This window comes from Myotis myotis, unplaced genomic scaffold (genome assembly GCF_014108235.1).
Source record: "Myotis myotis isolate mMyoMyo1 unplaced genomic scaffold, mMyoMyo1.p scaffold_m19_p_8, whole genome shotgun sequence".
NCBI classification, from domain to species: domain Eukaryota; kingdom Metazoa; phylum Chordata; class Mammalia; order Chiroptera; family Vespertilionidae; genus Myotis; species Myotis myotis.
Genome location: NW_023416390.1, coordinates 86,682,230 through 86,707,812, shown reverse-complemented (window position 1 = coordinate 86,707,812; position 25,583 = coordinate 86,682,230). Strand labels below are relative to the sequence as shown.

The window sequence follows — 25,583 nt, the reverse complement described above, 5'->3', positions numbered from 1 at the left end:
ATTGTTAGAAGGGCTGCAGAAGCAAATCTAGGAAATACTCCCAGAAACAGCACTGCTTAATTGATCAGCTTAACCTCAGAAACACTTTTTCTGAAGCCATACATGTCAATAAAATAAATGGCTTCTGCTCAGTCTGTTTCTCCATTTTACTTCCAAATTAGAGCCTTCAATGAGTGCATCTTATTGGTGGAAACGAGGCCACAGGTCGGCAAGGGAGTCTGGGAAATAAACTTTAAAAAGCTCAGCCTTAAGAAGATAAAAATTGCCCAGCCAGAATGGCTCAGTTGGTTGAGCTTTGGCCCATGCATCAGGAGGTCACCAGTTCAATTCCTGGTCAGGACACATGCCTAGGTTGTGGACTCAATCTGCAGTAGGGGATGTGCAGGAGACAGACAAACAATATTTCTCTCTCATTGATGTTTCTGTCTCTCTTCCTTTCCCTTCCTCTCACTGAAGTAAATAAGAACATTTTTTTTTTAAAAAGAAGAGAATTACAGTTGTGATGAGCCAGCATATTTCATGATTCCAAGACACGCAATTTGTTTTTTGCATTCCATGTTTCTAAAATCAGAATGCTTCTGACAGTTGGGGATGGCTCTTGGCCTTTGGGCAGTTTGTGATGGGGCTGACATTGCCTGCATGAAATTTCCATATAAGGTGAAGAAAGTGTCTTCACCAAAAGGGGGCAGATGGAGTATTAGTGACTTAGAATAAAATTCTGGAGCCAACCATGGGGCACTCTGCTTATATATGCAGCAAGAACAATGTTCCCGATACCCCAAAAGATAGCACAGGGTACAGAACCTGCAACACAGACAACGCTGAGTTCAAAAGAGATCCAGAAGAGTTGTACATGAAACATAAAGCATTTCTAGAAATAATTTAACTGATCTATGTTTGCTTATATTTTCCTTTCTAAGTATTCACAAGAGATATCAATCTCTAATCAATGCCTAAATAAATATAAAGCAGATCTTTCAACATGATCAAAATGCAAATTCTAAGTGATAAGAAAACATTATGTCATAGTTTCAGTGGCAGTGTTATCTCTTATTGGTCTATAAAATAATGGTGCATCTGGGCCATTGGTCTATAAAATAATGATGCATCTGGGTGTAAGGCCACTTAGGGTGTTGGCTACAGAGAGGAGTGGGCTGCACCTGAAATTACCCCCAAGCATCTGCATTAAACTAAACTGCAGACACTTCAGGAGCCTGGGGAGTCCAGTATCAAGGTGCCAGCAGATATGATGTCTGGTGCACTTAGAAAGAATGACTGCTGGAGGCAGCTGAACAGAAAATGGCTATAACAATGATTGGCAGCCAAGGCTCAGGTTGTGATGAAAATGGAGGCTCAGGCAGCATGAGCACCTGTACAACAGCTCATATGACATGGGTGGGATTGAGCCTCACAGTCAGCCAGCCTGAGAGGAGATTCCACCCATAAACTGGAAAACAACAATCAAGACCCAATTACAATAGGAGACCCCAAATAACCCACAAAAGGGAGACTCCTAGAGCATCCAGCTCAGGACTTCAAGGAGACAGCACCACTGGGTCCCACAGGACATTCACTACAAAAGGCCACCTAACAAAGACTGGGAGTCATAGCAGTTATATCTAATACATAGAAACAAACACACAGAGATAACTAAAATGGGGAGACAAAGAAACAACCCCCAAAAGAAAGAAAAAAGTAATCTCCAGAAAAAAAAACTAAATGATATGGAAGTAAGCAATTGATCAGACATAGAGTTCAGAGTAATGGTTATACAGATGCTGAAGGAACTTGTGAGAACAATGAGGAACTTAATGGGAACTACAAAGAACTTAGTGGGAACTACATCAGCATGAAAAAGGACATAGAAACCATGAATAAGAACCAGTAGGAAATGAACACTACTACATCTGACATCAAGAATACACTTGAAGGAATTAAAAGCAGGTTTGATGAAGCAGAGGATTGAATCAGTGATTTGGAAGACAAGGTGGAAAAAACACTCATTTAGAACAACACAAAGAAAAAACACTTAAAAAGCATGAGGACAGTTTAAAGGAACTTTGGGACAACATGAAATGGAACAACATCCACATAATAGTGGTACCAGAGGGAGAAGAAGGTGACCAAGGGCTAGAGAACTGGTTTGAAGAAATAATGACAGAAAACTTCCCTAACCAGGTCAAGGAAGAAGTCACACAAGTTCAGGAAGCACAGAGAATCCCAATCAAGATGCACACAAAGAAACCCACACCAAGACACATCATAATTAAAATAGCAAAGGTTAAAGACAAAGAGAGATTTTTAAGGGCAGCAAGAGAGAAACAGTCAGTTACCTACAAGGGAGCTCCCATAAAGCTGTCAACTGATTTCTCAACAGAAACACAACAGACCAGAAGCAAAGGGCATGAACTATTCAAGTAATGAAAATTAAGGATCTGAAACTAAGACTACTCTATCCAGCAAGGCTCTCATTCAAAATTGAAGGTAAAATAAAGAGCTGCCCTCCCCCACAAGAATAGAAAGAGAGAGAGAGAGAGAGAGAGAGAGAGAGAGAGGAACAGAGCCATAAATAATAAAAATGGCAATAAAGAAGTACCTATCAATAATAATGTTAAAGGTAAATGAATTAAATGCTCCAGTCAAAAGACATAGGGTAGCTGAATGGATAAGAAAACATGACCTATATACATGCTGTCTATAAGAGACCCACCTCAGAGCAAAAGACTCACATAGGATGAAAGTGAAGGGATGGGAAAAAATTTTCCATGCAAATACTCATATCTGACAAAATAGACTTCAAAATATAGGCAATAAAAGAGACAAAGAAGGTCACTACATATTACTAAAAGCGATCAATCCAACAAGAGGATATAACCCTGGTAAACATATATGTACTCAATATAGGAGCACCTAAATATATAAAAAAGCTCTAGGAGGAGTTTAGGGAGAAGTCGACAGCAATGCAGTCATAGTAGGGGATTTTAACACCACACTGCCATCACTGGATAGATCGTCTGGACAAAAAATCAGCCCAGATGGTGTGGTTCAGTAGTTGAGAGTCGACCTATGAACCAGAAGGTCACAGTTCAATTCATGATCATGGCACATGCCCGGGTTGCAGGCTCAATCTTCACTGGGAGACATGCAGGAGGCAGCTAATCAATGATTTTCTCTCATCATTGATGTTTCTACCTTTCTCTCCCTCTTCCTTCCTCTCTGAAATTAATAAAAAATATATATTTAAAACATCAACAAGGAAACAGCAACCTTAAATGACACACTAGGTCAGATTAATTTAATTGATATTTATAGAACACTTCATCCCAAAGCTGCAGAATATACATTCTTCTCAAGTGCACATAAAACATTCTCAAAGATAGACCACATGTTAGGACACAAAACAAGTCTTAACAAACTCAAGAAGACTGAAAGCATATCAAGCATCTTTTCAGATCACAGCAGCATGACACTAGAAATCAACAGCAATAAAAAACTGAAAAACACTCAAGCATATAGAGGCTAAATAGCATGTTATGAAACAATGAATGGGTTATCAATGAGATAAAAAAAAGAAATAAAAAATTTACTGGAAACAAATGAAAATAAACACACAACCCCAAATCTATGTGGCACAGTGAAAGCAGTCCCGAGAGGGAAGTCATAGTATGACAGGCCTACCTCAGGAAACAAGAAAAAGCTCAAATAAATGATCTAATCCTACAACTAAAATAATCAGAAAGAGAATAACAAGAAAAGCCCAGAGTAAGTAGAAGGAAGGAAATAATAAAGATCAAAGTGGAAATAAATGACATAGAGATGGAAAAAACAATACAAAAGATCAATGAAACCGAGAATTGGTTCTTTGAAAAAATAAACAAGATAGATGGATCATTAGCCAGACTCATCAAGAAACAAAGAGAGAGGACCCAAATAAATAAAATCAGAAAGGGAAGGGGAGAAATAACAACTGACACCACAGAAATACAATGGATTGTAATACATTACTATAAACATGTATATGCCAACAAATTGGGCAACCTGGATGAAATGGACAAATTCTTAGAAACATATCTTCCAAAACTCAATCAGGAAGAATCAGAAAACCCGAATAGGCCAATATTAAATAATGAAATCAAAGCAGTAATAAATAAACTCTGAATGGATTCACAGGCAAGTTTTATCAAACATTCTAAAAGGAACTATAACACCTATTCTCCTCAAACTATTCAAAAAAGTTCAAGAGGAGGGAAGACTTTCAAGCTCTTTTTACAAGGCCACCATCCTCCTAATTCCAAAACTGGATAAAGATACTACAAAGAAAGAAAATTAGAGGCCAATATTCCTGATGAAAGTAAATGTTAAAAATCCTCAACAGCCCTAGCCAGTTTGGCTCAGTGGATAGAGTGTAGGCCTGCGGACCAAAGGGTTTAATTCCAGTTAAGGTCACATACCTTGGTTACAGGCTCCTCCCTGGCCCTGGACCTGGCCTTGGTCATGGCACATGCAGGAGGCAACCAACTGGTGTGTGTTCCTCTCATATTGATGGTTCTCTCTGTCTTTTCCTCTCTCTTCCACTCTCTCTAAAAAATCAATGGAGCCCTAGCCAGTTTGGCTCCGTGGATAGAGCGTCGGCCTGCAGACTGAGGGGTCCCAAGTTCGATTCCAGGCAAGGGCATGTACCTTGGTTGCGGGCACATCCCCGGTGGGGGGTGTGCAGGAGGCAGCTGATCGATGTTTCTCTCTCATTGATGTTTCTAACTCTCTATTCCTCTCCCTTCCTCTCTGTAAAAAATCAATAAAATATATTTAAAAAACAAACAAACAAACAAAAAAACAAACAGAAAAATCAATGGAAAAAATCCTCGGGTGAGGATTAACAACAACAACAACAACAACAACACATCCTCAACAAAATATTAGCAAATCAAATCCAGCAATACATTACAAAGATCATACACCATGACCAAGTGAGATTTATTCTAGGGATGCATGGCTGGTACAATATTTGCAAATCAATAAATACGATACGTCGCATAAACAAAATGAAGGACAAAAATCACGATTACAACTAGATGCAGAAAAAGCATTCAACAAAATCTTACATCCTTTTTTATAAAAACTCAGCAAAGTAAGAATAGAGGGGACCTAACTCAATATAATAAAGGCCATGTATGACAAACCTACCGCCAACATCATAATCACTGGGCAAAAACTAAAAGCGTTTCCTTTAGGAGCAGGGATGTCTACTTACACCACTTTTATTCAACATAGTACTGGAAGTCCTGGCCACAGTGATCAGACAAACTGGAAAGGAGGAAATAAACTGTCATTATTTTCAGATGACATAATATTGTATATAGAAAACCATTAAGACTCCACCAAAAAACTACTAGATATAATAAATGAATTTGGCAAAGTAGCAAGATACAAAATTAACATCCAGAAATCGATGGCATTTTTATACACCAATAATGAACTCTCAGAAAAAAGAACAATTCCAATTATCATTGCAACAAAAGAAATAGGATACCTAGGAATGAACTTAACCAAGCAGGTAAAAGACCCGTTCTTGGAAAAGTATGGGACATTGAAAAAAAGAAATAGAGGAAGATACAAACAAGTAGCATATACTGTGTTCATTGATTGGAAGATCTAACATCATTAAAATGTCCATACTACCCAAAGCAACCTACAGATTCAATGCAATTACTATTAAAATTTCATCAGCATATTTCACAGACCTAGAACAAATATTCCAAAAATTTATATGGAACCAAGAAAGGCCCAGAAGAGCAGCAGCAATCTTGAGAAAGAACAAAGCTGGAGGGATCACAATACCAGATATCAAACTATACTACAAAGCCATTGTAATCAAAATAGCCTGGTACAGGCATAAGAACAGGCATATAGATCAATGGAACAGAATAGAGACCCCAGAAATTGACCCACGCCATTATGGTAAATTAATATTTGACAAAGGAGGCAAGAGCATATGATGAAGTAAAGATAGTCTCTTCAATAAATGGCATTGGAAAAATTGGACAGGTACATGCAAAAAAATGAAACTAGACCACCAACTCACACCATACACAAGAATAAACTCAAAATGGATAAAAGAGTTAAATGTACTAGTAAGTCATGAAACCATAAAAATCCTCACATTGCAGAATTTTCACTGACACATCTCCTAGGCCCTAGGACAGGGGTGGGCAAACTTTTTGACTCGAGGGCCACAATGGGTTCTTAAACTGGACCGGAGGGCCGGAACAAAAGCATGGATGGAGTGTTTGTGTGAAATAATATAAATTCAAAGTAAACATCATTACATAAAAGGGTATGGTCTTTTTTTTTTTTTTTTTTAGTTTTATTCATTTCAAACAGGCCGGATCCAGCCTGCGGGCCGTAGTTTGCCCACGGCTGCCCTAGGACCTAGGGTAAGAGAAACAAGGGAAAGAAGAAACAAATGGACTACATCAAGCTAAAAAGATTTTGCGCAGCAAAAGAAACCATCAACAAAATGAAAAGGGAGCCCACTGTATGGGAGAGCATATTCACCAATGATACTTCTGATAAGGGGTTAATTTTCAAAATAGACAAAGAACTCATACAACTCAACGCCAGGAAGACAAACAATCCAATTAAAAAATGGGCCGAGGACCTGAATAGACACTTCTCCAAAGAGGACATACAATGGCCAAGCAACATATGAAAAAAATGCTCAACATTACTAATCATCAGAGAAATGCAAATTAAAACTACAATGAGATATCACCTCACACCTGTCAGAATGCTATCATCAACAATTCAACAAACAAGTGCTGGCAAGGATGTGGAGAAAAGGAAACCCAAGTGCACTGCTGGTGGGAATGCAGACCGGTGCAGCCACTGTGGATAACAGTATGGCGTTTCCTCAAAAAATTAAACGTGGAACTGCCATTTGACCCAGTGATCTCACTTCTAGGAATATATCCCAAGAAACTGGAAACACCAATCAGAAAGGCTATATGCACCCTATGTCCATAGCAGCACAACTTACAATAGCTAAGATCTGGCAACAGGCCACGTGCCCATCAGCAGATGAGTGAATACAAAAGCTGTGGTACATTTACACCATGGAATACTTTGCAGCTGTAAAAGAGGAGGATCCCTTACCTTTGAGACAGCATGCAGGGACCTGGAGAGTATCATGCTAAGTGAAATAAGTCAGTCAGAGAAAGACAAATAACACATGATCTCACTCATATGTGGAATCTAATGAACAAAATAAACTGATGAACAAAATAGAACCAGAGACATGGATACATGGAACAGACCGACAGATCTTAGAGGGAAGGGAGAATTCAGCGGGGTAGCTGGAAAAGATTAATCAAAGAATGCATGCATCACCCATGGACACAGGCCATGCCATGGGAAAGGCCTGGGTGGGGCAGAAGCTGGGTAGAGTGGGGCAAAGGGGTGAAATGGGAGGCATCTGGAATACTGTCAACAATAAAAGTAAATTTTAAAAAATAATGATGCATCTTACAATTAATGGCATGTTGGGTTTGATGAGATATTCTCTGTCACAGCGTGTGGAAGGGGGTGAGGATTCTGGGTGGCCATGGCATGTCTGTGGTGAGGTAGGGCAGTGCGGAGGTGTCTCCCTGCTCCTGACCACTGGAGGTGCAATGTGGGAGCAGTGGAAATGCTGGTAAATGGGGGGCCCTGGACATGAGGGGGTGTGCCTGGTTCCACTGGGCCAGTTCTCAGGACACTCAGGACACACAGGACAGGGCAGGGCAGGGAGCTGCCCACTGGACCAGGACTAACTCCCGAGTGATTCCAAGGAACAGGAGAGGAGCATGGCTCCCTGGGAAACCCAGGGTCCTGCAGGCAGTGAGACGAGAGCAAGGCAGTGACTGCTGGGTGCAGAACCTGCTTTCCCAGGCCTTTGCAGGCTCAGGAGCCTCCCACACTCCCTACCTCCTGGGCTCCGCACAATTCACCCACCATGGGCTGTGTGCGTGCTTGCATTTGTTCTCCTGCATCCAACCCTCGGCTCTGTGCGGATGGGGACGTGTGTGTGGTTCCCAACACATAATGCAACTCAACAAATACTTGTTAAATGAGTGAATTAGTAAGCTAACAAACCAAAGGCTGGGATGAGGAGTCACCCTTAGAGAAGCCATTTGCCCCAGGTTGAGGAAGGCCTCAGCCAGTCCCATGGGCAGCTCTGCAGAGTTGTCCCAGACTGGGGCCTGGGAGTCAGGCCTTCACACCCAGGTCAAGCACCATTGGATGTGGGCTATACCGGCAGAGGGGACATGGCAGCCAAGAGAAAGTTCCAGAGAGGTGCCCATATTTGGGTGTTTTGGTCTCTGTATCTTATGTTAGAACCTTTTCTTACAGGCTGGATCCATGATTATCTGCTCATATGAAGAGGGGCTAAACAGTTGATTGGTAGCTCAGAATGTATGGGAGGGGCTTGACTGACTGTCACTGCAGGCTGATCTGGCTGGGCTCTTTGACTGGGGAGTCCCCAAAGCCAAATTCTTCAAGAAAATTCTTCCAATATCCTGCTTCAAGGGTGAAGGCTGAGAACTGGCATTCTAGGAATGGAACTGGGTGGGAGCGAGAGCCAGGAAGGGAGAGAGTTAAATGGGACAATGAGTCAGAAGCTTAAACACCTTGGCTGTGACCCTGAGGAGGGACTCTCTGCATCTCATCCCTGCTTTCCCTCATTTCTCTGGGGTAGCAGCCCCCCGCCCCCCGCCCCCTCTACCGGGGAAAGAGGCACTACATGTGGATTTGCTGCAGAGGCTTGAGGAAGCCGTGGTATGGACTCTTGTTCGGTCCCTGGAGGGAAGGCGCTGTGACAAAGTGGCTGCGGAGCGGGTAGTAAGGCAGTTCTCATCAGAACGAGGATATTTGACTGCTGAAAAGACGGATGGGAAGATCTCAGGGAGAGAGAAGAGAATTGGCGGAGGGCAGTAGTGGGGTTTTTGGAGTGGGGGGAACTGGGGTTCAAATTCCAGCTCTTCCACTCGTTAGTCATGTGTCTGTGGGAGGATTGCCTGATCTCTGGCCTCTTGGACCTCCACAGCCTTATCTGTGAAATGGGCACCTCCGCTGTCTTACATGGCCCCTGTGAGACTAGACGAGCTAGGAAAATCGCTTGGAACATGCTGAGAGCTGGTATTCAGTAGTTATTTGTCAGAATCCGTTCACTCTGTCCGGGCTATTTGGTGAACGATAAATGTCAATAATGCAGGTGAGCTTTGCTTTAAGAACCCCCAACCACCTGTGCCCAAATGTATCTATTTGACTCTTTGGATTCTGAAGAAACACTTTTTAAAGTCTTTTCATTTTGGAATAATTTCAGTAGCACAGAAAAGTTGCCAGTATAACACTGAGCCGCCCTATCCTCTTCCCCAGCCTCCTCCCTTGACAACAGCTTAGGGTGCCATGCGCATTCGTCAAAGCTGAGAAACCGAGACAGTTCGATGTTAGTACGCAGGCTCCAGGCTTCTGTGAACCTGAAGGAACAACTCTGAGAAGCCCGGGTCTTTCCTGGAGAGAGCAAGTGACGCTGTGGACAGAGAAACGGCCTTGTGGTGAGGGAGGTGACCAACAGGGACCACTGGCCGGTGGGGTTCAAAGAACAAAAGTGTGACAGCCATGCCTGCAGGGTAGCAGGGCGATGACGAGGCCCTGGCAGTCAGGAGGCCTCCGCTCACCCGAGTCTGCCCTTTCCTCTGCGTCTTGGCAAGTCCCCCTACCCACGTACCTGTTTCTTCATCTGTAAAATGGGGATAATATTTCTTGCCGGTGCCCTTGGCAAGATACTAGTCCCCCCTCATTCTCCCAACTTTCTCTGTAGGAAACCGCTGATTTGCAGCTGGGCAAGTGCCACTGCAGGAAGGACTACATTTCCCAGCTTCCCGTACATTAAGGTGAGACCAGGTGACCAGGTGCCAATCAATGGAAAGTGGACAGAAGCGGCGGGTGCTCTTCCTTGAAGAGAGAAAGTGTGCCCTGGGCTCCCCTCCTTGGTGGCCGGCTAGAATGCTGCCACAATGGCTGCAGCTCCAGCAGCCGCTTCGGACTGTGCTGCGACATTGCACATGGAAGGGACGCCTGGCAAAGACACAAGATGTGAGAAGTTGGGCTGCTCATGCTGTATGATACAGGGAGGAATTAAATTAGACCTGCTCGGCCTAAGCCCTAGGAACATTCTGTGCTGGGGAATTCTTTGTGGTGGGGTTGTCCTGTGCCGCTAGATGCCGGCAGCCCCTGACCCTGCAAGTTGTGACACCAAAAATATTTCTGGAGAATGCCACGTGCCCCGTGTCCTCTGGGGGCAAAGTCACCTCTGCTTGAGAATCATGCTCTAGTGCAGCCGTGGGCAAACTACGGCCCGCGGTCTGGATCCGGCCCGTTTGAAATGAATAAAACTATTGAAAAAAAAGACTGTACCCTTTTATGTAATGATGTTTACTTTGAATTTATATTAGTTCACACAAACACTCCATCCATGCTTTTGTTCCGGCCCTCCGGTCCAGTTTAAGAACCCATTGTGGCCCTCGAGTCAAAAAGTTTGCCCACCCCTGCTCTAGTGTCTAGACCAATTCTGTCCAATAGGAACACATTACGGATGCGAGCCGCATGTTTAAATTTGATTTTTTTTTAGTAGTCACATTTTAAAAGGTAAAATAACCAGGTGAAATTAATTTCAATAATATACATAGGATATTTAACTCAATGTATTGAACATATCATTTATCATGGGGTCAGTATAAGCATTATTGACAGGTTAATTTTATTGTTTTCAGACAAGAGCTTTGAAATCAGTGTGTATTTTGCACTTCTAACACATCTTGATTAAGACCAGCCATATTTCAGTGCTCAGTGGCCACATGTGGCACCTGGGTGCTGTGTTGGGTGGCGTGAGCCATAGACTTAGAACTTAAGAGGGAAGTAAGCCTCTACCTCATTTAAGCCACTTTATTGGGGGTTTCTTTTACTTGCAGCAGAGCGTAACTGGGGTTTTTGATCACCACAGTTTTGGACATTTGAGAAGTAATTAAAAATCAGATTGATGACATGCCGCTGAGAATCTGGAGAGCTTTGGAGAAGGGGCAGCGTGCTCTGCACCCCCATGCATTGTCTCCCATAGTCCCCAACAGCTCCAAGAGCAGGGGTCTTCATTTCACAAATGGAGGCTCAGCTCCAAGAGCATGGTGGGTGCTGTCATGCCCGGACCAGGTGTCCCCTCCCGAGTCAAGGCGCCCAAGGCCCTGCTGCAGGGAGCGTTGCCAGGTGGCACCACCGACTGGGTCCCTCTGCAGGACTCGCCCCTCAGCTGAGTCGCTCGGTCATGTGCTCTCCCCACCCTTCTCCAGGGGCAACCTTCCTCTGACCATCGCTGGTGGGTGTGGGTATATAAAGGCCTGACTCCCTTGCCCAAATTCTGGACAATTCTAAGGGCCATCTGGCCCCAGAGCTCCCAGAGGGTTCACTGAGGTCTCACAGCCTAACCTGCCCTTCTGTGCACTCCCTTCCTCACTCCCAGACAGCTGCTGGGCCCAAGAGCACCCTCAATCAATGCCATTGCACATCGCAACAAGAGGTGGCACCGTCAGCCCACTCCCCACCAATCCACTCCCCAGAAGTCAGGGGTCCCTGGCTGCCTGCTGAGATCTCCCACTTCCCTCCCTCTGCACCTTTGTGTATGCTGTTCCTCATGCTGGGCCAACTCCTTCTTTTCTCTTTCATGTAAAGAAATCCTCCCTCCCTCTGGGCTCAGGTCTAATTACCCCTGCCCTCCTCCTCCAGGAAGCCCGCCTGGGTTATCAGCTCCAAGATCTCTGGATAGTTCTAGCGCCCTTAGTGTGTCTCCTAGTCTCCTTGTGGGTACCACCCAGCTCAGGAAGAGCCCAGGGGAAGTTTTGAACTCTGAAGAGTCGGATGAGGGGAGAAAGAGGCGGCTGAGGTATTTTTGGAGAAAGACTCCTTTTAATTCTGTGTGTGTCTCTATGCTATTCCCAGAGAATGTTAATTACGTAAGGAGGGTGGGGGGGAGATAGAAGAGGGTAAAGGGATAAATGGTGATGGAAGGAAACTTGACTTGGGGTGGTGAACACACTATCCACTACACAGATGATGTATTGTAGGAATGTACACCTGAAATCTATACACTTTTATAAACCAACGTCACTCCCATAAATTCAATAAAAATGCATTTTAAAAAATCACGTAATAGACTGTACTAGTGTTCTTGCTATTGGGAGCCTCTGCCACAGTGTTTCACGTCAGTTACGTCAGTCAGTTCATGAGCAGCTCCCAAGTAGCCTCTGTGAACCCGTGACAGGCGCAGGGGCCACATTTTGGAGAGGACAGGACGCTGCCTGGGAGATTACAGAGCTGGTGGGGGCGCAGATGCGGGGAAGATCCCGTCTTCCCACTGGGGCCTCCGACCCCAGCTCCACAGCTGTCTGTGCATGGCCCAGGCCAGGCCGAGACAATGAGCTCCAAGAGCTGGGGGTGGAGCAGCTGCGCCCAGGACTGAGCTTGGGGTCCTGAGTCAGATGGCCTGGGCTCAAATTTTGAATCTTAGCCACCCTGCCTTGGGAAAGGCACTCCAGCCTTGGAGCCTCAGTTTCCCTCCCTGGCTACCTGGGTTACCACAGTGAGCTGGCAGGATGTGGGGGCCAGGGGATGCACTAGTTAAGTCAGGGCCCACGCTCAGCAGGCGGGAGCTTCCTTCTTCCCCTGCCCGAGGCCCTGCCGCCCCACAGGAGTCAGGGGCTGAGGTGCTGTGAAGAGGGCCTGGCAGGCCTGAGACCTGGTCTCAGAGGCTCCCTCCTCTGTACTGGATCCGTCCCATTGCTCTGCCTGGCAGCCTGCACAGCAGTGAGGGCTGGCCCTGCCTGGGCCGAGAACGCGGCATGCGGCATGCGCTGCTTTGGAAACCACCCTTCGTCACCCCATCACTCCATCTGGGTCTGTGCAACAGGAGGCTCCTCCCAGGAGGAAATTCCTGCCTGAGTCCCGCAGAGGCATCTGCTGGGGGGGGCGGGGGGGGGCAGGGGAAAGTGCCAGGGGCTGGGGCGGGGGGCATTTCTCTGGGGACGGTGGACAGGCAGGTACCTCTTCCCCCCTCCCGGCCCTCTTCCTTCCCTCTGTGGCCTTACACATTTCAGCAGCTGGCTTCCTCTGTTGACCTCAGCTTTCCCACCCGCAAATGGGCATTCAAGCCCCACCTCCCAGGGCTACTGTGGGTGCCCAGCCGGAGCAGGTATTCCAAAAATAACAGCTGGGATGTAAGTTCCTTCCCCTTCAGGGAATCCGAGTGAGGAAAACAGACAGCTTTTCAGGATTAGACATTGTTGAGGCCCTCCACCCTCTTTCCACTTACCTCCAACCAAACAGTCCATCCTCATGGGTGGGCCCTGGGCAGCGGACACCAGGGAACAGGGCACAGCCTGTCCCAGGAAGGGACATGGTATCTGGGTAGATGTGAGCTGCTTGCTACCTTCTGGGAGCATCCACACCTGCCTTTTCAGAAGGGGCCTCATCCTCTCCAGGCAAAGCCCGTTGTACTTGATGCTGGAGCAGGGCAGCCAGGGCCCTTCTCTCCTCTCCCAGGCCACACGCAGGGAAGGACGGCGAGCTCCTCCCAGAGGGAAGCCATTGTGTGTGTCACCTCCTAGCCACACGGGCAAGCACCCTGGACAATATTTAGTGTTGTTTCGCATGTTCTAACCTTAGCATAAAGCAGTATCACACAGTGTGCAACCAGCAGGTTGCTTTTCTTTGCTCAGCCTTGTCTGTGAGTTCAGCCAAGTAGCTCTAATCAGTTTCATGCTTATAGAGGATTCCATTGTGTGGCCAGACCACAGCTGAGGATCTAGCCTACTACTGATGGACATACAGTTTGCCTCTAGTTTTCACAATTATAGACAACTAGAGGCCTGGTGCACAAAAATTTGTGCACTTGGGGGGGAGGGGGGCCCTCAGCCTGGCCTGTGCCCTCTTGCAGTCTGGGACCCCATCGGGAGATAACGACCGGCTGGCAGAGGGCAGGCCCAATCCCTAGGTGCAGCCCCTGGTCGGGTTCAGAGCAGGGCCAATTGGGGAGTTGGGGCACCGCTCCCTGCCATGCACAGAGCAGGGCGGATCGGGAGGTTGCGATGCCACCCTTAGTCACACTCAGGGTAGGGCTGAATGGGGGGTTGGGGCACTGCCCCTTGTCACACTCAAGGCAGGGTCGATGGGGAGGTTGCGACGCCATCCCCTGTCACGCACAGAGCAGGGCCAATCAGGGGTTGGGGCGCTGCCCCCTGTCATGCACAGAGCAGGGCCCATCAGGGGGGTTGGGGCTCCATACCCTGTCACGCACAGAGCAGGGCCAATCAGGAGGTTGAGGCGCTGCCCCCTGTCACGCACAGAGCAGGGCCCATCAGGGGGTTGGGGAGCTCGCCCCTGTCACGCACAGAGCAGGGTGGATCAGGGGGTTGGGGCACCGCCCTCTATCACCCACAGAGCAGGGCCAATCAGGGGGTTGGGGCACCACCACTATCACACTCAGGGCAGGGCCGATGGGGAGGTTATGGCTCTACCCCATCACACACAGAGCAGGGCCTGTGGAGGGGGGGTTGGGGCGCCACCCTCTATCACCCACAGAGCAGGGCTGATATGGGGGTTGGGGCGCTACCACTGTCACACTCAGGGCAGGGCCGATGGGGAGGTTATGGCTCTACCCCATCACACACAGAGCAGGGCCCGTGGCGGGGGAGTGGTTGGGGTGCCTCACCCTGTCACACACAGAGCCACAGGACGATCAGGGGGTTGGCGAGCTTCCCCCTATCAGGCACAGAGCAGGGCGGATAGGGAGGTTGTGGCCCCGCCCCCTGTCACACACAGAGCCGCAGGGCGATCAGGGGGTTTGGGCGCTGCCCCCTGTCACAGTAATCCCGGTGCCGGGAGGCCTTGCGGCTCCGCTGATCCCGGTGCTGGGAGGCATATTACCCTTTTACTATATAGGATAGAGGCCTGGTGCACGGGTGGGGGCCGGCTGGTTTGCCCTGAGGGTGTCCTGGATCAGGGTGGGGGTCCACACTGGGGTGCCTGGCCAGCCTGGGTGAGGGGATGATGGCTGTTTGCAGCTGGTCATACACCCTTCAGGGTGGGGGTCCCCACTGGGGTGCCTGGCCAGTCTGGGTGAGGGGCTGAGGGCTGTTTTCAGGCTGGCAGGTGACTGAAGCTCCCAATCACTCCTTTTTTTCTTTTTATTCTGGGACAGCTTTAGCCCTGGCTCCAGCTCTGAGGCCTCTGCTGCTGAAAGCAGGTATCTGGTTTGTTTGGGTTCTATAATCGAAACAATGTATAACTCCAGCTCTGAGATCCCGGCTTGCTGAAAGCAGGTTTCTGGGGTTTTGTTTAGCTTCTATATTTGTAACTATGTTTCAAACTGCAAGCTCAGAGGCTGGCAAGGCAGGCAGGGAACGTTGGTTTCCTCCGTCACTGAAGCAAGCAAGCCTCATGTTAGTTTCAAGCTGCCTGGCTGCCGGCCGCCATCTTGGCTGGCAGTTAATTTGCATATCTCGCTGATTAGCCAATGGGAAGGGTAGCGGACGTACGCTAATTACCATGTTTCTCTTTTATTAGAGAGGATACTGCGATAAACATATGTATGCATGCTTTTCCTTCTGAGACCCCTTCCCCACTTGGGCCGTCCTTAGGCTCCCGTTCACCCACCCAAACCACCCTCTCCGCTCTGTGCCTAGAGCTGGGGGCTTGGGAGATGAGGACCAGGGGAGAGCAGGAGGGTGGCATGCAGGCAGGAAGGGGTCCAGACTGCCTCCCACCTCCAGTGCCTCAGAGCCACCAGACGGAGGGTGCAGGGGGGAAGAAAGGCCACGGGATTGGGCAATGGGATGCAGAAAACATAGGGCTCAAAACCTGAAGAATCAGCAACTGTCTTCATTTTTCATCTCGAGTCCCAGCAACAAAGACCATGGCCGGAGGCAAGAGCACAGGCAGCACCAAGAGGAAAATGAGCCCCTGCTCTTCTCCCCACGGTGAGTGTCCCGTGTGCTGTTCTGGCACACGCAGCCCGAGCACTACAACCAAGTCCCGAAATGGACGTGCACTGCTCCAGCCACATCCAGTCTGTGTTGGGACGGGATTCTCGTCAGCCCAGAGGCAGAAGAGGAAGCGTGTGCACAGATGAAAGCACGGGAGGAAGCGCTCCTGGATTTTGGCCCTCGGGGGCTTCCGCAGTGACCCCTATGTGGGGAGACCCGGGGGCCGACCCATCGCTCAGGCAGCCTCACTAAGAGCCCCCCCCCCCCCCCCCCGACCGCTGCTTGGGAGGAAACCTTACTCTCCAGCTCCCTCCCTGATGCAGCTACTACGCTGCTGAAGCGAGAACCCACCATCCCAGAGTGCCTCCCGTCTACATGTGGTGCTGGCACGGACCCTGAGACGAAGATTAGTGTTCAGGATGCTCATTAGGAAGTTCCCCTGAGATTAACACCTGTGCAGGGGACGAGAGGAAAACAGGGGCGGATCAGACGGAGGGAACGCCACCCTCCAGCAACTGCAACCGGTGCATGTGGGGTCCTGGGCTAAAGCAGCCTATCTGCTGAGAGGGCCAGACGCTTTTTTAAAAACATGTTTTTATTGGTTTCAGAGAGGAAGGAAGAGGGAGAGAGATGTAAGCATCAATGATGATAAAGAATCATTGATCAGCTGCTTCCTGCACGCCCACACTGGGGATGGAGCAGCAACTGGACATATGCTCTGACTGGGGATCAAACTGTGACCTCCTGGTTCATAGGTAGACACTCAACCTCCCAGCCACGCCGGCCAGCGGGGCAGGGTCAGACTCTTAGTACTCGGGCCTTGATAGTGGCTCCGGGAGCAGAGGCAGTCCCAGCAGCGCTGGGGGCGGAGTGCTGGCTGCTCAGTGCTCCCTGTGGCGACTGCAGCAAGTCCCTCCTTGACGGGGAACTGAGCTGCACATTTTCATTGTCCGCAAGGGGCAGAAGAGCAGGGGCGGGTAGTAGTCCTTGGAGCTACTCAGGGTAAGTGTCTTGCAGCTGTGGCTGGAGGGAGGGGAGCTGAGAGAACAGAGAGGGGAGCGGGGGATTCTGGGCCCAGGTCTCCATGCGACTTCATTTCCTTTGATTAACACGCAGGGACAGAACTTGGTGTTATGGTTGTTTGACCTCCACTCCCTCCTAACTGACCTCCATTACGACCCTCTGTCCACACTCCTTCCAAATTGATCTTTCCCAAAGGCACATCAGATATGCAGCTCCTCTGCTTAAGACACCGGGAACATAACCCCAGCTCCTGGCAGGTTCTGCTGGGCCCCCTAGGGCCCGTCCTGCCTGCCTCTCCCACCTCAGCCCCCTCTCTCTCGCTCTGGTCACCCAGCCCAGCCATGCTCAGGGGTCTGTTCTGGGGCCTTGGCGATTGATCGCTGTTGCCTCTGCCTGGAACCTCTTTCCCTCCAGATGCTCCTAGAGATTCGTCCTCAGCTCAATGCCACCTCCTCCCAGTGACTGATGACTCACTGGACCATCCCTTTTCTCACATTTATTCAACGAATACCCATGAGCACTTACCATGTCCCAAAGCACTTTTCTAGGCAGCGGAGCTAACAGGGCGAGTGAGTCCAGGCCTTGCCTCGTGGAGCTCACATTCTAGGAGGAGATCAACACACAACTAAAAGGAAAACACCACGAGCTCAGAGTGTAAAGTGCTGAATGCACAGGGCGCGGGGGGAGCGGAGGGTGCCTGGATCTCGGCCCTGACTTCGTGCTCAGAGCGGCCTCTCTTCCCCCGCGGGGCCGCTCCGGGCCCTGCGCTGAGCGCGGAGGAGGTGCGGGCGGCCATCGGGGCTCCGGTTGGGGTGACGCGCCAGCCACTCCAGTCCCGCGGCCGTCCGTCCGCCCGCACCTTCGCTCCGGGGAAGGGCGCGCGGGCGCGGACCTGCCAGGTGCGGGGCGGGGCCCGGGCGGGTCGGCGCAGCCCCGCCCCGCGGGCCGTCCATAAAGGCGCGGGCAGGGCCGGCGCTGCGCCCGGAGCGCGTTCAGGTGACCGAGCGGGAGGCGCGGCGGCGTCGGGCTCCAGCCATGCTGTTCTGGCACACGCAGCCCGAGCACTACAACCAGCACGGCTCCGGCGGCTACCTGCGGTGAGGCCCGCGGCGGCGGGGCGGGGGGCGGGGAGCTCCGGGCACGGGTTCCCCCCGCCGCGCCCCGATTCCCGCTCTCCGCCCTTGGCGGACTTGAGACAGCAGCGCCCAGCCTGCGTCGGGACGCACGGACGCCGGCGGGACGGGCGCGCGGTGTCGGGGGCCCGGCCGGCAGAGTCTGGTGCCTGGTGCCCGGGAGGGCACCGCCCCTAACGACCCCGGGCGTGGGGCGCGCACCTGCCGGCCTCAGCCACCTCCGTGCGCCTGCCCCCGGCTCCTTCCCCTGGCGTCGGGGGGCTGCCCCCCGCCCCGGGGAGTCTAGTCTGCTCTTCGCCCCTGTCCTCCCAGCCCGCTCTCCTCCCGAACCCCTCTACTGCCTCTCGGCCCCCCAGCCCCCTCTCCAGCCTCCCGGCCCCCCGGGCCCCCTCCAGCGTCCTTGGTCCGGCCGAGGGGCGAGTGAGTGAGCGGCGCGCGCCGCCCTGCACCTGAGCCTCGCGGGCGCCGGCGGGGGCTCGGGCGGGCCGGTGGCCCCCTCGCTGCAGGTGTCCTTGCGCGCGTTCGCCCGAGGCCCGCCCGTCTCTGGCCTTGAGGGCATCTTCCTTCTTTGACGTGTGCTCTTCAGAGGGAAGTGAGTCCTGCCTGTGTGCGGAGTTCCCCTCTGCCCCCAGGCAGTGGGACCCCGTTGGCGTCCCTCCCGGGAGGACTGTTGACCACTGTTGTGCTCATTTCATTTTCCGAGCTTGCCCGATCCAGCTTTCGCCAGTCTTGTTTCCATCCTAGTCACAGTTTATGAAAGTACCGGGTTTAAACCCAAACGGGACTTGGCGCGGGAGCAGAGAACATGAGCAGTGAGGCCCCACAGTGAGAGCCACCGGGAGGGTCTTTTTCTTTCTTTTTTCCCCCTCAAAGTTTCCATGCCGATTTATTTGTGAATCTGTTTCTGACAGACATTAGTCCAATAGCCCTCCTTGTAGACACCCCTTCTAGAAGGCGAAGGAATGGCTGAGTTGATGTCTGCTGGTTTTACTCATGGCCAGAGTAATGGGAGATGGCATGAGTCTGGGGTCTTAATGAAGGACTGACGGCTCTGTCCGAAACCTTGTGGTGTCACCAGAGAAGCCGCTCTGGGGGACTTGTGCAGCCCCCGGCGGATGTTCATCCCTGGCGAAGAGTAAGCGCCCATTCACTTACAAAATGTTACAGCATTTTTTTATTACTGCATGATGCAGCTTTAGGCATAGTTTTGCCCGAGTTTTAGTTTGTGGCCGTTAAGCATGTGCCATACCTTAAAAATGATTTTGAAGGTGACCTTGAATGGAGGGTGAATGTTTTTAAATCTTCCCGGATACCTAAAATGTCATCCCATTACGGAATAATTCCCTGTGCATGGGAGGTGCCTCTGCTACTAAGATGGAAATTTGTCTTTGGGGTACCTGAGGTACCTTTTAGGATTTTGGTATTGGGGATGGGGGGATTGGGGTAAAAGGAGCTATAAAGCCATATTGATTTCTGGGGTCATTTTGGGTCCATGGATAAAGAAGCATTTGGTCCATGCCCCCTTAAAAATTTTTTTTTTTGTTAATCCTGAGGATTTTTTTTTTCTATTGATTTTTAGAGAGAATGGAAGGAAGAGAGGGAGGGAGAGAGAGAGAAACATGGATGTGGGAGAGACACTGATTGGTTGCCTCCTGCATGTGCCCCTAGGGTGGTCAGGGATTGAACCTGCAACCCAGGTAGTGTCCTTGATGGGGAATTGAACCCATGACCCTTCAGTGCACAGGCTGACACTCTGATCACTGAGCACACCAACCATATCCATGCCATTTAAAATTTTTTTTGTTAATCCTCACCCGAGGATATTTTTCCATTGGTTTTTTAAGAGAGTGGAAGGCTGGGAAAGAGAACGAGAAACATCGATGTGAGAGGGATACACCGAGAGGTTGCCTCCCGCACATGCCCCGACCCGGGCCAGGGATCGAGCCTGCAACCAAGGTATGTGCCCTTGATCGGAATCAAACCTGGGACCCTTCAGTCAGATGGCTGACACTCTATGCACTGAGCCAAATGGGCTGGGGCCCTGCCCTTTTTTAAAAATTTCACTTTTGGAAGCTGGCGTTTTCACCTGGTAGAAGTTGACCTCAATGAAGGCCAAGGTGAGGGGTCGTGAGTATTCCCTCGTCCCCCCAACTCTGGAGTGAGGGTCTTGCCTTTTTCCCGGGCTTTCCTGTTTTATGTTTGGCTGCCTCCCTCCACCCTGCAGACGACAAGTGGTTTGACTTTACCAGGCAGTGGCCTTGTCTCCTTTGCCTTTTCTGTTTGGTGTTCCCGTGACTTTATTCCTTGGCAAATAAGGATGCCAGGCTTGAAACGAGTGACTGTTGAGAGATGGTTCTTACCCCCGCCCCCTTTTTGTGTTTAAACGCAGCGGCCCGTGGATTATTAACCTCCATGGTTTGGGCGAACATGAAATTATTATGCGATCCCCAGGTGAGCAGGCTTGCTGCTCTTCCTCTGTTCCTAGACACCACTGGGGCCGCCGCCTGGAGAGGAGGGTGCGGACCGCGGGCCGCGCTCCAGGTGCTCCAAGCCTGACTTTCCTTCTGAGAATTGTTAGACATTGTTGGGTGTGTGCTGGGTTGTGCTTTAGAGACATGCGTTTATTGTGCTGTATGAGGAACAGAGTGTACCAGTGACTGCTGTTTATACAGCGCAGCGGGCCCGGGGAATCTGATTCAGAGCCCTGCACACGGGGGGAGGGGGGGGCGCGTTATCAAGATAAGGGCACTGGCACTTCTCTGGCACCTGTTCCTGTGCTGCTCATAATGTGGACGCCTTAAACAGGTCTGCCCACAGGTCACTCATGTTCTCAAGGATTTCTTTCCAATTTGCAAGGGCATTTAAAAATACATCTAGAAGTAGATTCTCCAGGCATACGCTGATGTGGGGCTGATTTTTTTGGGATATGGCGAGGATTTTGGTTCAGAAGTGGAGGAAAAGAATCGTTGAGCATCTTCCCATTTACCGTTTGGATAAGAAAACCGAATTGAAATCAAGGTCCTTCCTTCTTGTTTTGGATTTAGGAGGTACTAGCATGACCGTTAACATAGGGGTTATGGGCCAGCGGTCCTTTTTATTTTTAAAGGGTGGCGGGATGTCTCGGCAGTTTCTGTATTTTCAGAGCCCCAAGGACAGGGCTGTATTATTCTGAGAAGTGGCCAATAAATAGAATAGTTTATTTAAGCCATTAAAATATTTGTTCAGAGTTGTATTCTAAAAGCAAGACTTTGTAATGTCTTTCTTATGGGTGGAAACCAAATGGCATCTAAGGTTCACTCCATTGCTGGGAGTCCCATTGTCACAGAGATTTCTGTAATTTGCAGCATTAGATGACTTTGCATTTTTTTCCTCGTTAATGATTTGATTGAATAGATCTCCTGCGGGTCATTGAGAGAAAGTAGAGTCATCGCAGGTTGGTTTGCTCTTTCAGAAAGTATTTGCGCTGTGAGGCCTGGGAAGCTGACCCAGCTCTCGGCCCTGTGCTTTGCTGGGCTGCCCTTGAGGACGCGGTCTGCATCCGCTTCTCCCAGCGCGGCCGGCCTTGCTCCTGACGCCCCCCTCTTTGTGTTGCAGTGATGTGCTTGCGCTGCCCATCTTCAAGCAGGAGGAGCCCCAGCTGTCCCCTGAGAACGAGGCCCGCCTGCCACCCCTGCAGTACGTGCTGTGTGCTGCCACGTCCCCAGCCGTGAAGCTGCATGAAGAGACACTGACCTACCTCAACCAAGGTAGTGGCTGGAGCCCTGGGCCTGGGCGGATTCGGGGGCTGGGCAGACTGCCCAGAGGAGGGGGCGTTGACCGAAACCACCGATTTGGGTTTCATTATCTTGTCACAGCAGGAGAGGTGGAGTTTAGGAAGGAGGCTGTGGTAGCTGATTGATTCCATTTCCTGCTGTGAGACTTTGTGGAGCCTCTGTGTTTTCATCTGAAAAATGGACACATCAACTCTGTTGTTACTCAGGCCAAATATGGGTAACATTCCTAGGGCAGGCCCTCCACAGGGCAGATGCTTAGTGATTGCAGCCATTGTTATAATTACTGGTTACTGTGACCCCGGCTGATGTCCTTTCCTGGACCGAGATTAAGCTGTTGGGTAGACTGTCTCTGTCATGGGTCCGGAGCTGCAGCGGCGGGAAGGCTGGCCCTGGCCTAACGCAGCGTGGGGCTGATCCCACAGGGCCAGACAGGAGTCCTCTGTGGCGACAGGATCAGGACGTCTCCTGCGTCCTGAGAGAAATGGCATGGGCCCTGAAGTTCCAATTCCAAGGTCCGCATTTCCTATTCTGTGACTTTGAGCTGCCTTTTCTTTTTCTCCGAGCCTCCGTGTTTCCATGTGTGAACGGGAAGTTTAATTTTGTGACGTTTAAAGGAATGAAAGTGTGTGAGCGCCTGAGATGACAGTGGCTTCTCTGTGATGTCTGGCTCCCTTTATCAGGACACATGGATCAGTGTTCTGACGGTGGCATTTTTGTGGTTTCTCTGTGATTGTATGTATGTGTTTACTGCATGCTTCCTGGGTCACCTAAGTAGGTTAATTGCCCCTCAGTTTTGCATGGGTAGAGCAGAGGGGCAGGGGACACAGCGGTTTCTGGGGGTGGCCGGTTGCCAGGGAGCTGTAGGGGCAGGGGACACAGTGGTTTCTGGGGGTGGCTGGTTGTGGGGAGCTGTAGGGGCAGGGGACACAGCAGTTTCTGGGGTGGCGGTTGCCCGGGAGCTGTAGGGGAAGGGACACAGCGGTTTCTGGGGGTGGCCGGTTGCGGGGGAGCTGTAGGGGCAGGGGACACAGTGGTTTCTGGGGTGGCAGTTGCGGGAGCTGGTGTGCTAGCGGTGCGCCTCAGCAGCCTGCTCCTCTCTGTGGAACTTGGACTCCTCCTTGGGAAGCCAGCCGGGGTGGAAGTCCAACCTGATGAGCCAGCGTCCGGGCCGGGACCAGGCAGAATTAGCAGGTGTCTCAGTGGAAGGACATGCTCATCCCTGTGGGTAGCCCTGTGGCGTCAGTGAAGCCACGCTCGGTCAGCGAGGTTTGCGCTCCCTCTGCCCAGGCGGTGGCCACTCGCGGCCGGTGCCGAGGCCTCGGGGCAGCTCCTCTGATCCGCGCTTGTTTGGGAAGGGCTTCGCCTCTGTCCTTTCTCCCACGGAAGGTCACACTTGTGTCCCTCTGAGCAGCTGCTTTGCTGTCTGGCCTGGATGTAGCAAGAAGACCTGGGGGGGGGGGGGGGGGTTACAGAGCACGCGCTCTGAGGCGGTTCTCATTGTTGGCCCTTCCTGTGGTGCTGAGGAGGGAGAGGGCTGAGCACACTGCCTCCTGCTTCCCCCACCTTCTCTCCACCCCCTTCCGCCTTTAATCAGTCAACTTTGGACAGTCAACATACCAGGATTTTAAGAGTTTACCCTTTGCTCAACACGGGTAAGGTAAAGGAGGGGGAAGAGAGCTGCCGCTTGGTCTTACCATCCTGTGTTAATTTGAAATCAGTGTGTTTACTTTGGATTTTTTAAGCGACATTTTCCTGATTAAAAATAATACCTGTTCTTTAAGTTTTTTGGATGATTTAGAAAAGTAGAAGGAGGAAAATTGGAGGAAAAATAAAATCAAAATCTCTAATCGTACTTGAGAACCACTGCTAACCTTGTCTCTGCATATTTGGACATGCATCTTTGACAATTATGATCCTGCTACAGACATGGGTCCCTGTTTTCTTATTTTACTCCATTTGTGAACTTCGTTTCCTTTTTAAAAAATCCTTACCGAGGATATGTTTTTATTGATTTGAGAGAGAGACATCATCTGTTGACTCCCATATGTGCCTAGACCAGGCATTGAACCCTCAACCTGGGTACGTACCCTGACCGGGAATCCAGCCCTCAGCCTTTGGTGCGTGGGGTGAGTCACCCTGCGGGGCTGTTTGTGGAATTTCTCATGTCGTTAGACATGCTTTGAGAATGTACGTTTTTGGGCTGGCTGCACAGTATTGTATTTTACGGTTGTTGTCCAGTGTCACAGTAAGGACGCAGTTTTCACTTGTCTCTGTGTGAAATGTTGATTATTTATTTACTTCCTGGAAGGAAGCCCGGGTCCTGGGTGCCAGATACAGACTTTAGAAGTGGAACCAGGGTTCCTGAGTCAGAGGATCTGAGTAAGGCTTTTGATACATTTACCACGGTGCCTTCTCAAGACTGTACCCATCTACGTGTGGTGCATTTCACTGTCTCCCAGGATTGGGCACTGTTATTTTTCATCTGATTAGTGAAGCATAGAACTTAATGTTAAACTAGCATTTCTGTCATTGCTAATATGATTGGATATTTGATCTTTTTTATTTCTCCATCAGTTTTGTTCTGTCCTTTGCACTTTTTCCTATCAGGTTGTTATATCTTGGGGATTGTAAGACACACCATATATGAAGTCTCTCAACCTTCTAGCTGCTGTACATGGCAAACGTGTTCCCTGTTGGTTTCTGGCCTTTGAACTATTTTCTTGTATGATAACTATATTTATAGTGTGAGATATATATGTTATGGTTTCTTAATTTTCTGTGTAGAAATTTATTTTAAAGGTCTATTGTCAACTTTTTGTCTTTTTTTTTTTTTTTTAAATATATTCCTTTATTGATTTCAGAGAGGAAGGGAGAAGGAGAGAGATAGAAACATCAATGATGAGAGAGAATCATTGATTGGCTGCCTCCTGCACACCCCACACTGGGGATGGAGCCCGCAACCCAGGCATGTGCCCTTGGCTGGAACCGAACCTGGGACCTTTCAGTCCGCAGGCCAATGCTCTATCCACTGAGCCAAGCCGGCTGGGGCAACTTTTTGTCTTTTTAAATGGTTTTTTTTATGCTTAGAGTGCCTATCCACCCCAAATCAGTTTTATAGTTTTATAAATTTCATTTAATGGTTTTTAAATTTTAACCTTGGATTTTTTTTGAAACTTAATAATTTGTCATTTGATGATATTTTGAATTATCTATAATAATAAAAGTGTAATATGCTAATTAGACCGGACGTCCTTTCAGACAACCTTCCAGACAAAGCTGGGGCTGCGAGGGAAGCCTGGTCCCGGGTGCCAGAGGGAAGCCGGTGCCAGCAGCCAAGGGAAGGAAGACCTTTTTTTTTTTTTTTTTTTTTTTAAATAAACATATTTTTATTGATTTCAGATAGGAAAGAAGAGGGAGAGAGAGATAGAAACATCAATGATGAGAGAGAATCATTGATTGGCTGCCTTCTGCATGCCCCCTACTGGGGATCGAGCCCACAATCCGGGCAAGTGCCCTAGACTAGAATTGAACTGGGACCTTTCAGTTTGCAGCTGATGCTCTGTCCACCAAGCCAAACCAGCTAGGGC

General features: G+C 49.7%; 1 protein-coding gene across 4 annotated transcripts in view; it reads left to right on the top strand.

Annotated features, from left to right (window-relative positions):
* Positions 1-18,058: 18,058 nt before the first annotated feature.
* The window catches only part of TFCP2L1 (transcription factor CP2 like 1), a 62,501-nt gene continuing 54,976 nt past the window's right edge, over positions 18,059-25,583 (top strand). For all 4 annotated transcript variants that reach the window (XM_036319242.1, XM_036319240.1, XM_036319239.1 and 1 more), the window contains exons 1-2: positions 18,059-18,187; positions 21,818-21,969. In XM_036319242.1, the coding sequence (XP_036175135.1) occupies positions 18,126-18,187; positions 21,818-21,969 (214 nt within the window). In that variant the 5' untranslated portion in view covers positions 18,059-18,125. The remainder of the gene's footprint in view (positions 18,188-21,817; positions 21,970-25,583) is intronic.